This window comes from Bos taurus, chromosome 26, assembly GCF_002263795.3.
Source record: "Bos taurus isolate L1 Dominette 01449 registration number 42190680 breed Hereford chromosome 26, ARS-UCD2.0, whole genome shotgun sequence".
Lineage (NCBI taxonomy): Eukaryota > Metazoa > Chordata > Mammalia > Artiodactyla > Bovidae > Bos > Bos taurus.
This window is the reverse complement of record NC_037353.1, coordinates 17,598,864-17,615,949: the sequence shown is the minus strand read 5'-3', so window position 1 is coordinate 17,615,949 and position 17,086 is coordinate 17,598,864. Positions and strand designations below refer to the sequence as shown.

Genomic DNA, 17,086 nt, shown 5'->3' with positions numbered 1-17,086 from the left:
CATTCAAAAGTCAAAATAATTCTCTTTTCCAGGGTATGTTACTATTTACATTCATTTGTTTCTATTTATTTTTATTCTAAAGTTTGCCTTTTTAAATTTTTTGTGCTAATTTTGTTTCTAATGTATGTCAAACCATTATCTAGCTTAAAAGTCAAAACTGAAAAGATAGATCCAGAGAATCAAGCTGTATCACTTCTGCTCTATTTCCAGTTCCCTTCTGCCTCCTATAGGTGATTATTTGTATTAGTTTATGATTTATCCTTCTAATGTTTGTGGCTCAGACAGTAAAGCTTCTGCCTGCAATGCAGGAGACCTAGGTTTGATCCCTGGGTCAGGAAGATCCCCTGGAAAAGGAAATGGCAACCTACTCCAGCACTCTTGCCTGGAAAATTCCATGGACGTAGGAGCCTGGTGGGCTACAGTCCATGGGGTTGTAAAGAGTCGGACACAACTGAGCAACTTCACTTTCTTTCTTCTTTCTTTCAAAGATAAGTGTGTGTGTTTCCTGTATCTTCTTTTTTTAAAAAAAGAAGGAGTTTATACTGTCCTGACCTTATCTATTCCACTTATCATAGTCCAGCGGTCACACCATTTTTATGGCTTCACAGAACTCTGCTGTAAGGATGAACTAAAATTGATTTAACCAGTCCCCCACTCTAAAGCATTTAGGCTTTTCTGATTTTGGTTGCTGCAAATAAAACTAAAATAAATAATTCTGTGTAGATGTTGCACACATGTGTATGTGAACGTGTACCTTCAGGAGAGGGTCCTCAAATTGAGATTGCTGGGTTACAAGGTCAATGCATCTATTTTAAAGTTAGATATCCCCAGTACCCCTCCATGAAGATTGTAACATGTTATTAGCAAAGAGCACCTGTTTCCTAAGAATCTCCTATCATCAGACTTTCAGACTTTTAAAATCTGATATGTAAACATCTATATGGTCTGGTTATAAACTTCCTCTTAATAGGAGATGGATTAAGCATCTTTTCATCCATCTAAAGGCTTTTCAAGGTCTTGGGTTTTGCCCACTTTTTTTCCATCTCAATTTTTAGTAAGTCTTTATCTACTAGGGAGATTAATCTTTTATCTGTGACCCATGAGGCAATTCTTTATTCCCAATTTGTCCTTTGTCTTTTGATATTGTTGATAATACTTTCTTCCCACATGAAAATGTTCTTTATGCTTTTCTAGTTAAATTTATTAATCCTTCTCTGATTGCTTCTGGATTTTAAGTCATAGATATGGTTATAAAAAAAATTTAACAGTGTCTTCTTTTGGTACAGGTATGGCTTTATTTTTATAGTTAGATTTCTGATCCATTGGGAGTTTTTCAAATGGTTTGAGGTATAAATCTAAGTTTTATCTTTTTCCTAAGTAGCTTTGCAATTGCCCTGCTTATTAAAAAGTCTAGCTTTCTCTTATTAGGTATGCCACATTCATAACAATTAATCCCCTTACATTTTTCTTATTTGTGTCTACACTTTCTCTTTAGTTCCAGTGGTCATGCAGAAATACCATGCCATTTTTATTAGAGAGGCTTCATAGCATGCTTTAGGCTTCCCAGGTAGCTCTAGTGGTAAAGAATCTGCCTGCTAATGCAGGAAATGCAAGAGACTTGGGTTTGATCCCTGGGTAGGAAAGATCCCATGGTGGAGGGCATGGCAACCCACTCCAGTATTCTTGCCTGGAGAATCCCATGGACAGAGGAGCCTGGTGGGCTACAGTCCATGGGGTCACAAAAGAGTTGGACATGACTGAAAATACCCTGATGCTGGGAAAAATTGAAGGCAGGAGGAGAAGGGGACGACAGAGAATGAGATGGTTGGGGGCATCACCAACTCGATGGACATGAGTTTGAGTAAGCTTTGGGAGTTGACGATGGATAGGGAAGCCTGGACTGCTGCAGTCCATGGGGTCTCAGTCGACATAACTGAGTGACTGAACTGACTGACTGACTGAAGCAACTTAGCATACACGCACGCATGCATAGCGTGTTTTCAATCTGAAAAGTCTGTCTCCTTCCACTCCCTTGATCTTCTTTGTCAGAGATGCCTTGGCAATTTTTGCTTGTTTTTATAGACAGAAGAACTGTAGAGTCTACTTGCTTCTGGCATGGTCGGAGAAGAGGATCTTGCTATTTTTCTCGGCATCACATTAAACTTATACATTAAATTGGACCTAATGGCATTCATGACGTTGAGTCATTCTATGCGAGAACATAAACTGTCTCCCCATTTGCTCAAGTCTGCTTTTATTGGGGGCCCTCTGAATCTAGATAGTCTGTTTGGGTAGGAAGATTAGGAGACTAGTCAAGCTTCAGATAAAAGGTAATAGAAAATTCTAATCAATAGTTCCCACATCTGTTATCAAGGACTTCTCCTGGCATCCAGGACCTCAACCCCTGCAGGCTCTGAGCCTTATCTTGGCTTTCTACTTCTCTGATGCACCCATTCCTTGGACAAATCCTCTCCACCCTTGCCTGCTCTCTGGCTTCTTCATGGCTCTGACTAACAGGGAAGACCTGACCTCTTGACTGTCTAGGACCCCACATATCTGCCTCCCACCTTGCCTTTGGATGGCAGTTTCTGGCTGGTGGCTGGTCCATGTGACTGATGAGGAGAATGGATGTTTGAGAACCAGTCTGCCCAAAAGGATGGTCATGTGCAGGGAATTAGTCAGGAATAAGATGGATCCCCAAGGTGAGACTCAGTGACAAGGCATGAATGACATTCATACTTGGCTCTAAAACAAATGAAAACTCTCTGAAATCCTTTTTTAAGAGTCAGCAGTTGGAAACATAGCCTGGAATGAGAGTGAGTGTGCATCTTGCCACAGAGAAGAAGCAGGAGGCTGAGCAGTGATCCAGGTGAGGATGTAGGTTGGAGTGAGAGCAGGGTGAAGGTGGAAAGATTACAAAGGAGAGTCCTGTTGTCAGACTGGCTCTGTGGGCTGAAGGCAAGGGAGCACGTGAAGGTGAGACACGGGCAAGGAGTTGTCTGTCCTAACAACAGGCTATTGTATTGCTCTAACTGACCGAGGACTAGGACTGATTACTGGACTGTTTTCTTCTAAGTTGTTCCCCTCATAAAACAGATACTGCACTCCAGGCAATTTGATATACAGAATATTGAGTTTAAGACGTCCCTGGTGGTCCAGGGGTAAAAAATCTGCCTGCCAGTGCAGGGGACGTGGGTTCTATCCCTGGTCTGGGAGGATTCCACATGCCGGGAGGCAACTAAGCTTGTGTGCCACAACTATTGAAGCCTGAGCTCTACAGCTCGTGCTCTGCAAGAAGAGAAGCCACCGCAATGAGAAGCCCGTGCACGAAACTAGAGTCTAGCCACAACTAGAGAAAGCCCATACACAGCAACGAAGATCCAGCACAGGCAAAACTAAAACAAATAAATAAATATTTGAAAAGAATATTTAGTTTATTGGACAGATAAAATAAGGAACTGATTTGTCTCTCAAAAGAGAAGCCCCGAGCTTCAAAGAGCCTTTGCCCATTTGTTCAAGTCACAGATGTGCTCTCTCCTTCCCTCTTCCTCCCTTCCTGCCCCTTGCCCACAAAGGAGAGCAGATAGACCATGAGCAGCATCTGCCTCACTTCCTATTTTCTCTTGGCCTTTACCTGGCCTCTTCTGTTATTTTTTGCTGGTGGTTTACCCAGGCTCCCTAACTTCCTCCCAGATCTTCCTCCATCTGGGCCCTTAACTGGCGCTGGCCAACTAACGAGGCATGGGCCTGACCAACCGCAAACTCCTGCCACTTCAGGCTGCAGGTGTCAGAAAGCCACCAGGGCCACTGTTCCTATATGACAGCCTCCCCAACCCTACCCCAAGAAAGGGGGCCAGCACAGGGGAAAGAAAGTGAATGGTTTGGGGCTTAAAAGGCCCTGGCTCATGGATCATGAAGACTGAGTGGCCTTAGGTAAGTGCTGTCACCTATCTGAGGCTCAGACTTCACATCATGAATCACAGTAGTACCCCTTTCATAGAGTTGTTGTGGGGCTAATCTTCATGGGAATAGTTATGATTAGAACCAAAGAGCCACACTGCATATATCAATGCCACACCTTGCCTACTTCCTTTGGCAATTTGCCTAAACCAGCCCTGGCAGGGGAAAAGCCATCAGCAGGTGGGTGGCAGACCAGAAGAAGTGAACCGTGACTGACCTTCCAGTTTCAGTGAGGACTTGGACTACTTCCAAGGCTCTGTCAACTGCCACAACCAACTAGCCTCACTTTGGGAAGCAACCTAGCATAGTGCATCAAAGGCAGCTCTTCTGGAAGCTATGAAAGTATTTCCACTGATGGAAACCAATTTCTGTACACATTGGCCCATGTCCAAATGCCAAGTCAGAAGGAGTCTGAATCCTCCTTGAATACCCTTTCTCATCCACTAAAAATGGAAGTTGAGGTTGAGGAGATTACATGATTCCCCTGAGGTCATGGTTAAGGTGATACCTCGATGTCAGGGCAGGGCCTTCTGCTGAATCACAGATCTCTCTTGTGATGGCAAAACTGTGTGATTGTCAGATAAGACTATGGAAACAAGCCCAGGTTTGAATCCCAGCACTGACGAATGGTGGTACTTTGGGTCAGTTACTTAACCTCTCTATGAATCAGTTTCTTCACATGTAAAATGAATGGTGTCATAGTACAGGGACATAAAAAACATCCGAGAAGCATGCTGTGAGTTGTCATCAATGGATACATGGAAAATTTGTTGTTCAGTCTCTCAGTTGTGTCCTACTCTTTGTGACACCATGGACTGCAGCACGCCAGGCTTCCTTGTCCTTCACCATCTCCGGGAGCTTGCTCAAACTCATGTCCATTGAGTCAATGATGCCACCCAACCATCTTATCCTCTATCATCCCCTTCTCCTTCTTCCTTCAACCTTTCTCAGCATCAGGGTCTCTTCCAATGAGTTGGCTCTTCTCAATAGGTGGCCAAAGTATTGGAACTTCAGCTTCAGCATCAGTCCTTCCAATGAATATTCATGGTTCTTTCTTTTAGGATTGACTGATTTGATCTCTATGCCATCCAAGGGACTCTCAAGAGACTTCTCCAGCACCACAATTTGAAAGCATTAATTATTTGATGCTCAGCCTTTTTTATTGCCCAGCTCTCATATCCATACATAACTACTGGAAAAACCATAACTTTGACTATATGGACCTTTGTAGGCATGGAAAGGAGCCCAAGAGAAACCAGTGCTGGTCGATCTCATCCCCAAACTCCAGTATTAATATCTTCTTGTTCTCAAACCTCACCATCTCACAGGGCTAACTGAGACTTGGGGAGGGGGGTGTTTGTCTTGGCTTTGCCCCATAGCTCTAGAGCAGATGTTAATTTACATATTTTTGTTAAATATTTAATACCTACAACAAGTACCTATAGACCCACCATGCAACTTAAGAAATAGAACACTACCATTGCCTTTGAAATCCTGTGTATCCCTTCACTCCGATTCTACTCCTGGTAACCATTCACCTGAATTTTACATTTATCATTCCTTCCCTTGGTTTGACCATTTATGTCCTAAGTAATAAATTAGTTTTACATGTCTTTAACCTTGCTCCTTGGAAGATAAGCTATGAGCAACCTAGACAGCATATTTAAAAGCTGAGACATTACTCTGCCAACAAAGGTCCGTCTAGTCAAAGTTATGGTTTTTCCAGTAGTCATGTATGGATGTGAGAGTTGGACTATAAAGAAAGCTGAGTGCTGAAGAATGCTTGCTTTTGAACTGCAGTGGGATGGCATCTCTGACTCAATGAACATGAGTTTGAGCAAGCTCTGGGAATTGGTGATGGACAGGGAAGCCTGGTGTGCTGCAGTCCCAGGGGTCGCAAAGAGTCAGACACAATTGAGTGACTTAACTGAACTGAATTGAACCTTAATATACTCAGTGGGTAAAGAACCGCCTGCAATGTAGAAGACATAGGTGACGTAGTTTCAATCCCTGGGTTGGGAAGATCCTCTGGAGTAGGAAATGACAACCCACTCAAGTATTCTTGCCTGGAAAATTCCATGTTTGGAGGAGCCTGGGGGGCTACAGCCCATGGAGTTGCAAAGAGTCAGATATGACCAAGCTCAAACACAAACAGACCTTAACATAACTGGAATCATGGTGTATGATCTTCTTTAACTTGCCTTTATTGCTCAGGTTATTTTTGTTATTTGTCCATGCTGATCAATTTTAGTTCACTCATTTTCACCATTGAATTGCATGAATATGCCACAATTAATTTATTCATTTTCTTGTTGATGGGCAATTGAGTTGTTCCTAGTGTTGCTTCATTTTCCATTAGAAAGGGTGTTTCAGTGACAATTCTTGCATATGACCTTGGCGTACATGGTATACTTTGAGTGTTCTGACACAGTGCTATGTCATGACCTCCTGCTGGTCATTGGTATGTATCCCATCAAATGTATTAGCTGATACTAAGCTATTTCCAAAGTGATCGTACCTAGTTATATTTTTATCCACAATGTATAGGAGTTCCAAATTTTCTTTAAGGTTGGTACTATCCATTTTCATCTATTAATAGTAATTAATTAATTTTCATGTTCACTGTGCTGTGTAGATCGAGACTGAATGTTTATCATGCTTTGTCGATCTCCACGTGCTATGGAAAGAAACCATGTCGTGTGGTCTCATTCTGTTCACAAGTTACCAGCTAAGATCTGGTGTCTTCCATTTCCATGCTTGCATTGACATTCATGGGAAGCTGATTGTAGCCGCACAGCAGTTCTGCCAGTTTGGAACATCATGGTTATCACGCTACATACCACATGGGATAAAATGTCCAGTCTGGAAAAGCAGACTCTCATTTTTATCATGTCAGACTAGACACAGTAAAAAGAAGAAAGACAAGTGGCTGTAAAAAGAAAAAGCAGAAGTGTAACTCTTGCCCTTGGTCTTCTTCTCTGGGGAAATAAGTTGCCAGCCCAGGTGCTGAACAGAGTTGTTGGTTGAGAGCAAAGCAGCCCATGGAGTGCACTTTACAGTAACAGAGAAGGAACAAGACGATTACCATCCCATTCAGTGGAGCTCATTTTCCCTGATCCTGATGACATTCTACGTGCCTTCACCCTCCTGGTCTACTGGTTCCTTTCAGTTAAGAACTGTGAGGAGAGGAGGGACGAAGATCCAGAACTCCTCTGAGATACACTGCAAGAAAACTGAGCTGCATTTGGGGGGAAATAAACAATTGGATGAGTCAAGCATTTATATTTTTCTCATGAAAGATGATGTGCTCTCTTACTAGCCTGGCGAATTCCATAGTTTGGCTGGGCAGAAGGGCCCCACCCTTCAATAGCCCTGAGGACTCTGCTCCTGACCATCGGGTTGAGCTAGAAATCCAGAGGCAGTACATGAATGCGAACAATCAAGATTTACCTGGAGAAATACAGAACCTCTGTGTGGACAAAGAAGCAGCACGGGAGGAAACGGATCCATCTACCACGTCCACTTCCCACTGCCACTGCTGCCTCACCGTCCTCCTTCTCTTTTTTCCCCTCTTCTGCCTCTTCCTCCCGCCCCGCCCCCCGCGCCCCGCCCTTTTCCTCCAGCTCTCTTGTTTTTTGCCTCTTCCTCCCTTTTCTCCCTCTATCTTCAGCCAGACCTTGGGTCTGTAACAAGGGAGGTAACAGGGATCGCTCTGCTCGGCCCTTTCTGTGTGTTCTTCAGGCCCAGGAGAGGACTGGTTACCTGGATACATGTGGGAAACATATGCCAACTTCGTAAAGATGAGCAGAGCATTCCTGCTGGAGACAGGGAAGAGTGTCCAGGTACAAAGGGAACGTCTTTCTCATTTTCTTCCTCCCTGACACGAAACTGCCTCCTGCTCTTTGAACAGACACGTTCGAAAGTTTCAGAAGAGGTAAAAAAAGAACTGTCAAGTCTTCCAGGAGGGAAGTGGACCCCTTGGGATGGGTTCAGCCCATGCACGTGTGTTTCCCCCCACCGTTCCGGGGTACCCCTACTGCTCCCATGTCTGGCCATCACTGGGTCTGGTAAGGGGCTGAAAGTGAGCAGGGGATGAGGGCAGGAGGGGACAAAGGCAGTGAGGAAAGTGGCACCTGCCCTTCAGGGGACCTCCCAGTGGCCTAATGTCAGAATAGCCTTGTTGGGAGGTTGTTAGATTTGTTCTCAGCTGACTTGATTTTGTTTGATAGCATCTGGATGTCAGCACACCTCCCGACACCATCAATCTGATAAGGTGCCCACACTGTACGGTGGACAACCTCTCCCCTTTCCCAGATCTCCTGTCTCTGTCCCTAATGACCATACCTGGAGAATTGTCTTCCCATTTTACGTAGATCTTCAGGATAACTAAATTCTAAGTCTTGAAGTAAACTGTTACCACTTGATATTTATTTTAAAATATGTGGGGGAGCAGAGCGAAGAGAAACTGCACAAAAATGCCATTTTCGTAGAATGATCCTTTAAGTGGAAAAGCTTATCCACGACTTCAGGCAAATGAGCAGGAAGTCCCAAAGAGACTTTCAGATGGAAATGATTATTCTGCTTTTCCTTGAGCCCAGGAAGGGGACAGCATGACACCTGCTGAAAACAAGGGCTATCTGTGTTCAGGACAACAGGAAGTAGTGACCAGTCAGAAGCTTGCCCTGACCTGGTTACAAATCTGGTTATAAAAGAAAGCAGCTCAAAGGCAATTTGCATGTCCAATAGGTTTCACTATTAAAGTTTACACAATGTAGAGTAATCAGCCAAGCTGGCTGGCTACCCAGATCACATGATTATGTAGAAACATGAAACTTGACTATGTGCTTGAGCAAGTTTTACTTCTCCCTAGTACAGAGGTGTTTGCCAGCAGCCTGCACTCTCAGAAATCAGACTCAAGTGTCTGGGACCCTTGCGATCACAGGCTTACCATGCTACTCCCGAGGACGGCCAGAGACTGCTGACGTGACCACTGGACAGTGATTTGTGACTTGTATAGTTACAAAAAGAATGGATAAGCTTAATAAAATAACTGTCCCCGCCAGTCAGAAGTTGAGGTAAGATTTTTGCCATCCAATACTTTTCCTTCTTCTTCTCCTTTTTTTTTTCAATGATTTTACAGCATATCAGAAATACTGAAATGCTGGGATACTTTGCTTGTTCTAAGAAAGCCGAGTGTCAATTGCTATAGGGAAGTGCACTGTGTTTTTAAAGAAATGTGTAGGAACAAGTGGGCTTATTTTAGCTGGCTTTGCCAGTGGTGGATTAAAATGTAAAGTTTTGAAGAGACAATAAAAAAAGAAAAGCCAAGGGCTTAGATTCTACCAGTGGTCAGCTTGGAGACTTTAAACACAAGCTTTTTTTTAAAAAAGTTTGATTTAATCTGAGTACTGAAAGTTTTCATTGTGGATTTCTATTTAATGCTAAAGATTGTTGTAATGATTTGTATTCATTATAGTTTTACTATCTCATTTATTTTGTGGCTGTATATCACAAGTGTTTGGGGGGAGATTAGATCTATTTTTCAAGTGCCTTCATGTCAGTGCAACAATTATCTATAAAAAGATTAAATAAACCACTTAGGAAGAATAAATAAACCAGACGTGACCAAAGGGGCAAGAATCAAGAAACTCCTCTGAGCTATGGAAAAAAAAAAAAAAAGACTTTCCAAATTTTTATTTTGAAGATTTTCTTTTTGTCGCATTTAACAATACCAAGACTTTTGGACACGGGAACTTTTAGGTGTTCAATGAGTGTTTTATATTTCAGCTACCATTTGAACTTCATTTTTTCATGGGTTGTTGTGACACGTGTAGCAAGGAAGTTATCATAAATGATAAGGAGCTACAGAATTAAGGTTGTTGAGACAGAATTTAAGGGCAGCTAGCCTGGGAATGGCCAAGGGACAGTCCTTGACAGTTATAATATGGGTTATATACCTGGTAGGCCCTTGGTAAATGATAGTTTGAAACGAACTGCTGGTCTAGAATCAGGAGGCAGCATGGCTGCAGTCGGTCCCTTTAAGGGCATGTTGGTAAGTGCTGCTGTATGATCGGCCCTAATGGGAGACAAGAAAGTCTTGCCCTTGGTCTCATATTGCTACACCATCATGGGAGGGGGCAGATAAAATAGTGCAAGTAGTAAGTGACTCAGTGGGTGTAAGAAATGAATCGGAGTAGCCAGAGATGTTTTAACAGAGAAGATGCATCAAGCATTAGGCTTTGTCAAAGTAAATGAACAAACCAAACCAAATAAAAATGAACATATAAATATGGAGAGCCAAGTAGTGGTTGCCAGAAGGGAAGGAGCAGGGGACGGGGTGGGGGGCTGAAACGGGTAAAAGAAGTCAAGTGTATGGTGACGGATGGAAACTAAATTTTTGGCAGTGAGCACACTATGATGTATATAGAAGTAGGAAAGATAAGGTTGTAAATGTGAAACTTACATAATATTATAAACCAATGTTACCTCAATAAAACAAAATAAATAAAGAGCTAGTCTTTGAGAGGCACATAAGATAAAAAGAAGTCGGGGGACTGGACGCTTGGAGCTGGACTTGAGTAGGTCCGTTTGTAGGATGGTGAGGACTTCCTTACCAACACAGGCTGTAGAGTAGGCATGTGGGACCAGAAGCTCCTGATGAGGTTAGACACGTGGGGTGCAGCCATATCACAAAGGATTGTGAGGGCTCTGGCCGCACAGAGCTGGAGAACAGTTTACACTGTTACAGGTGTCATGCCAACAGGCTTAAGGGAGGTTGTCAAGGATGCTCAGTGAGAGGGGGACAGCTAAGTAACCCAAGCCTCTAATGCTGCAGGCCTGGCCTTGGGACAGAGCAGTGAGAAGGGAGAGAGAAGGAAGGACATGACCAAGAAACTCTGAGGGTTTCTCCCAAAGGAACAAGAAGGTTTAGAAGGTCCTTTTCAAGGATATTCCATCACTTAGGACTGTACCAAGTTTTAGAACTTCCTTCAGGAAATCCAGATAAGATTTAAAATAAAGGAGGGCAATAGAACCTAAATCACTTTATAATTGCTCCCTCAGGGACGAAGTCCAGCTTTGTCACAGAGCTATCAAGAGACAACATGCAACCACAGATGGGAGGGTGGAAAGCTGAAACTGTATTGTGGATAATCATATCCTACATCCATCTGCTCAGGCGGAAGTAACTTTTTTCCCCCTACCTGGTGACTGAGTTGTTTTTACAGAACTGACCTGTTCTGATAAAGTGTGCACTGTTGATGTGGAACTTTTCAAAGAAAGGAAATTGTAAACACAACGAACCTGAAGCACCATTTCAAATACTTGCTGTAATTAGATGGGATGGCCAGGCGTAGGTAAACGAATTCTTGATCCTTTTGGTTCGCATCCTCTGTCTTGACTGGTTAATATCACTTCAGAAGATTGACAACCGTGCAATTATTTGGCATTGAATAACAGTATAAGTGAAGAGCGGAGTTCATACTCTTAGGTTTATCAACACTTAAACATACTTTGCTTAAATCATTAGCCAGAAAAGTAGAGAGATAGTGAGTGTCCTTCTGGGGTGGAGGGAGTGTAAAAGGGATGACCTTGATCTAGGGCTGAAAAGAGATTAGAGGCAGAAGGAGTGACCAGGAGGAAGGAAAAGCAGAATCAATCAGGAAAGGAGGGCAGGACAGATTGGAAGGAAAGAGGAGAGTCTCAAAATGAAGGAGAATGAGAAGGTTCCAGATGGACCTTCTTATATGGACAGCTGGGGATGAATAGTCAAGGCTGAGTTCCTACTACTGAAGAGTTGAAAAAAGCGAAGTGGCTCCGCTATACGTGACCACAGAAATGTGTGAGCACAGATTTTTGATTTTTTTCTCCCCTTGAGGTACTACATGAAGTTGGTTTCTCTGTTCATGGGAATCCAAAAACTTACAAAATCTTATAGTTGATTCTCAGCCATGATTTTCCCTGGATTTTATAAGCTAACAATACCACCAGAAAAGCACCTCAGACCTGAAGTCTCAATCCTTCCACAGTAAATATTCCTGTTCACAAAAATATTACTGTTCTGGGTAAACGTTTTGACATTTACAAGCCTGAATCACACTGACTATATTTCTTTCAAGTTAGTGAAACTAGTTTGTGAAGGAATTTTTATGTTTTACATATACTTTTTTTAACTTTTTATTTTCTATTGGGATATAACCAATTAACAATGTTGTGATAATTTCAGGTGGACAGCAAAGGGACTCAGCCATACAGACACATGTATCCATTCTCCCCCAAACTCCCCTCCCATCCAGGCTGCACAAAACATTGAGTTTGGCTCACCACCTGTGCTTGTGCATTTTCCTTTCTAGCCCCCACAAATATATATTCACTTATTTTTACAAATGCGAAAAGTCTTTGACACAGGCACAGATAAGCCACGTCTCCCTAGTCCTTATCTTATTGGTGTAAGAATATGGTATTTTTCAGTCAAATTACATATGTGTGACTTTAGGAAACTGTACTTAAACTTCCTGGTCCCAGCTTCTTCAGCTAAAAAGATAGAGATAATAATAGCACCAATCTCAAAGGGCTGCAGCAAGGATTAGAGAGATCCTGGCACACAATACCTATTGAATGGAAAAATGGTGGTTATTTAGTACCTCTATTGTTATTCTTATTAATTCTATAGGTGTGCGATTGACTTTCTGAACAGAAAAAGAGCACTTTACGTGAATCCTTGATAAATTTCATGTCAGTTTCAGTTCTTCTTTTTAGCTATTTTGGCTATTTTACCTGTTGATTCTGACATCTGTGGCATTTAGCTTTGCATGGACTGTAGACGTGACAAACACCCTTTCTCTGCCTTCATCTAAATGGCTAATAAACTGTCAAGCATGACAGAGCCCTGTCATGGGTGTCTGGGTCTCACAACGAGGGCTCTCACTTGGAGATCCTATTTGACAGATCCTGGGACATGACTTTTCTTCTCAGGTCTTGGAATCCTTAACTGGAGTTTCCAGTAACTTAACTTTTCCAGTTCACTTCTTCAGAAGCAAATTTATCTTCTTTTCACCTTTCCGTCACTAGCTTCCTCTGTGGCCCTCTCTGTTTCTGTCAATGGTGTCACCATTAACCCTAAGTCTGATTCATCCTGCCCTCTGTACTTCCACTCACCTACCACACCCTCCAGTCTTTATTTCATGATACTTCCATACATGCCCTTTTCTTTCATTTTCTACCACCCCTTCCTGGATAGGTCTTCATCACCCCTGTGTCCCCTAGCCACAAAATGAGAAGTTTGGATCTGATTATTCTCAAAGTCCCTCTCAGCTCTGAATGCTGTGTGGTCCTTTAGGCATGAAAACCATACTTGAAATGTTACATCTTCTGAGGCTACCATTTCATCCCATGACCTTCAGGAACTATGTCCTGATGGAATGATCAACTTATTTGAGATAGTTTTCAAAATACTTTCAAACACTTTTCTTACAAACTCTTTGAAAAGTGTCCAACTCTGAACACTGGGGTCAGAGGATTCAACTAGACAGCATCCAGATACATGATCTAGAAGATAGCTATCATGTATTTTAGAAGGACAAAGCAACCAGTGCCCGAAAGGGAAGGGTTCCAATTGCCAACTACTAGCTATGGGTCCTGATGATATCACTCAACTTCTCTAAGCCTCAGTTTCCTCAACTGTCAAATAAAACTAGAGATACCTTCCTCACAGGTGTGTTCTGAAGACATGGGCTAAAGTACGCAGAATATTTGTCATATGGTCGGTATAACAAGTAAGAAAAAGTAAACACAACAATCAGTACTTCAGCCCACCCTTCACAAGCGACTGTTTGTTATGTCTCTTCCTACTCATGGTAGTAGATCCAACCCCCTTTAAACTGGAGTGGCAAGCAGAGCAGGAAGATGCCCAGGGGCTCATCATGGTGGACAGAGCACAGCCTGAATATAAGTGTGTCTGGGACATCGCTCTTATCATTCTTTATAAGTTTTAGGTCAGAGGTGCTGATATGAGAGATCACAGAGGAAGCACAGCATCTAATGTCAGAGATAAGACAAACTTGCCAGGAAGTATGATTCCCTGTTCTCTTCCCACTGCTCACCTGCATTATTTCTACTGAGAACCTGCTCAACTGGACTAACTTGTGTCCTACCAATGGACGGAATTCTCAGACAGGTCTCTTTCTTCTCATGGGCAAGCTATATGGGAGCCACATTAGAAATTTGCTTAGTGTTTGTGGATTTCAGGACCATCAGCTAGGAAACCTCAAGGTACTCTTTCTCACCCACTCTCATCTGGGCTGTGCCAGGAAAACACTAAACCAGAGTCTGCAAATTCAAGGTGCCCTCTCTCCTGGATCCAATGATCATCTGAGCAATGTGTGCCGTGGCTGAACAGTTCCTTCCTCTTGAATATGTTCCCAAATGGGCTACGATATAATTAATTAGGTTTCCGAGAACTGAGCCACAATCACATTCCAGCCCTGCCTCTTACATCACTGGATAGGAAGAGATTGGGCTGGTACCCAAATATTGAGGCACACATTTATAATCTCTTGGTTTTTCCCCACAGATGATTAAGCTCATCTGTTCTGTGAAGAATTTACTTATTTGGTGCAGTTTCAAAGAAGATCTTACTATTGCCCTCCTGTGATGACATCAAGGCATCTGGGCTTGTTAAAGAACATGAATAAGGAAAAAAAAAGAAATTAAGTAATGCCTTATTATAGAGAAATTGAAACACTTGATGGCTTTTCTTTGGCTTTTTAATAAACCCCATAGAAGCTGTCTTACCCTGCCCTTCCCCCAGACATAGCTGCATCATTTAGATCAGTGGCTCTCCACCAGGGACAATTTTGCCCTCCAGGGGACATCTGACAATCACATATCGGATGGGGTTGCTGCTCACATGTAGTTGGTAGATGCCAGGGACACTTGAACATCCTGAGCTGTGCAGAGTAATCCTCACAGCAAAGTATTATCTGGCACAAAAATGTCAACAGTGCTATAGTTGGAAAACTCTGATTCAAATCAAGTGGAATGAAATTTATGTAGAATGAGAAGCACAGATTCACTTGTATATACTTAGAGTGCAGAATGTATTAAAGTTTAGAATATAGAATATAGAAATTATATATTATAAATTATAATATATAAATTATATATAATATATGAAGTTTAGAATATGTAATATATAATAGTATCTTTGCCATTGATGTGGCCTCTGCTTGCTGGACTGATTTTCCTCTGTCTGGGATGATCTGGGTCAGTGGTTGCCAAGCAGAAAGTCCAGAAGTTCTTGAGTCTGTATGTCAATGAGTTGTTTTTGAAAAAAGAATTTTTAGTGTCAAACAAAGCTAGATGCCAGGAACTACATGAATCACTGAAGCATATATTGTTCTCTCCTAAGTAGAAAAATGAAAGCAGGAAAAGATTTCCAGACATCAGGTCAACCTTGGAATACTCTGTTTCTACCTCTTTAAGTAGACTGGGCAACTTGAGTGGAACCCATGAGATCTAGGACAAATATCAGGTAGACTCTGGTTTTGTGGGCTGGTGCTCTCTGGGGCTACCACTGCCTCCCCGTCAGACACACTGCATGCCTTGCCTTGTGATTTGGATTTGCCAGTCCTTTAAATCTCAACTGACCTGGAATCATTCTGCTTCTTTAAAATGACCTTGCATCTCTCTTTGCTCTTTTAGGTGTTGATATCTAAGCTCTCTGTAACAGCTTCAGTTTTCTCATTCCATGTACTTGCTGGGCTTTCTTAGCCTACAGGAACCAAGCACACGATTAGAGGTTAAGAGGATGGCACACTCGTTGTTCCAGAAATGGGTCCCCCCTGCAGATTGGTGGAATTCCAGCCCCCATCAAGGACCTGCCTCAAGATCAAAGGAGCTGTGAACCCTGAAGTGTGACCCTGGCTTGCTGTCCACCAGGTCCCACCGACCTTAAGGGTCCCTAGCACATTGCAAGAAAGCAGCTGACGTTGGCACACAGGTCACCTGGCCTGCAGTGGACACCCTCTCTCAGGGAACCACCCCTCCTGCTATGGGCTGAGCCTCTTTCTGTGCCATGTGCTCCCATCCCCAGTTCTACACCCCTCGGCAGGCAGGCTTATGTCTTCCTTCCCACACTGGTACTTAGTGCTACAGTTGGGACTACCTGCTCCCAACAGCTCCTCCCTCGAAGCTGCTCCTCCCGGTCTAACCTGCCTGCTCCTACCTGTCCTGCCTCATCTCCCTTCTGAAAGGTCATCCATCAGCAGCTATATCTGTAGACTGATTTTCCACTTGGGTGTATTCACAACCCTTTTACAGCATCATGGCCTAGGTCCCCAAATTGGAAGTAGTCCCTTAGTCCAGCATGGCTGTTCCAATGCTCATTTCCACAGCAAAGCATGGAAGCCAGCTTAGGGACATGTTGCATGTCCTAGATGAAAAGTGCTTCCCTGTCTGCCCCTTTCCTGAGAAAGAAGCTCGTTACTCCCAGGGCATCCCTGCCTCCCAGAAGGCTACCTGGGCATCCTAGATTGCCACCAGATTTCAACCCTTCCTGAAGGGAACCTGCAGCAGAGGTCACTGAGTTTTCAAGGCCTGTGCCATGCAGTCTCACAGCCCCCATGGTTGCTTTAGTGCTCTGCTGTTGCAGTCTTGGATTTTCAACTAGGAGCCCTGTATTTTCATTTTACAATGGGCCCTGGAAATTATGTAGCCAGTGATGGTCACAAGTTCCATGAGCTGCCTAGGCTGAACCTGCTCCCCCTGCAATATGTTAGGACACAAACATCAGTGGAGAAGCCTCATACCCTCCTCTCCCCAGCCTCCAAATCAGAAAGGTTTACTTGGCAGGTAAAATGGAGAAACCATCTCTGTACTCCCTCAGGTAAAATGCCCAGAGATGTGATGTTGCCTATATAAGCTCACACTGACAAAGCCCAGTCTAGAACTATGCCTCCATGCTTGCCTGTGAGTAGGGAGGAAGAGCAGACCATGTCTACCTCTTTTTTTTTTTTTCTTTTTTCTGTGTTATTTACTGGCTAGTAAAACATTCTAGCTTAGTCTGTGTTCTATGTTTCTCCGAGACTCTTTTTAAGTTAAAAAGCAGGTAATTTACTAGTCAGAAATC

General features: G+C 43.0%; 1 protein-coding gene across 4 annotated transcripts in view; it reads left to right on the top strand.

The window, feature by feature from the left end:
- The first annotated feature begins 8,780 nt into the window (after positions 1–8,780).
- Positions 8,781–17,086, top strand: part of BLNK (B cell linker) — a 91,191-nt gene continuing 82,885 nt past the window's right edge. For 3 of the 4 annotated variants that reach the window (XM_005225502.5, XM_005225501.5, XM_005225500.5), the window contains exon 1: positions 8,829–9,035. In XM_005225502.5, coding sequence (XP_005225559.1) covers positions 8,989–9,035 — 47 coding nt within the window. In that variant the 5' untranslated portion in view covers positions 8,829–8,988. 4 annotated transcript variants of the gene reach the window in all.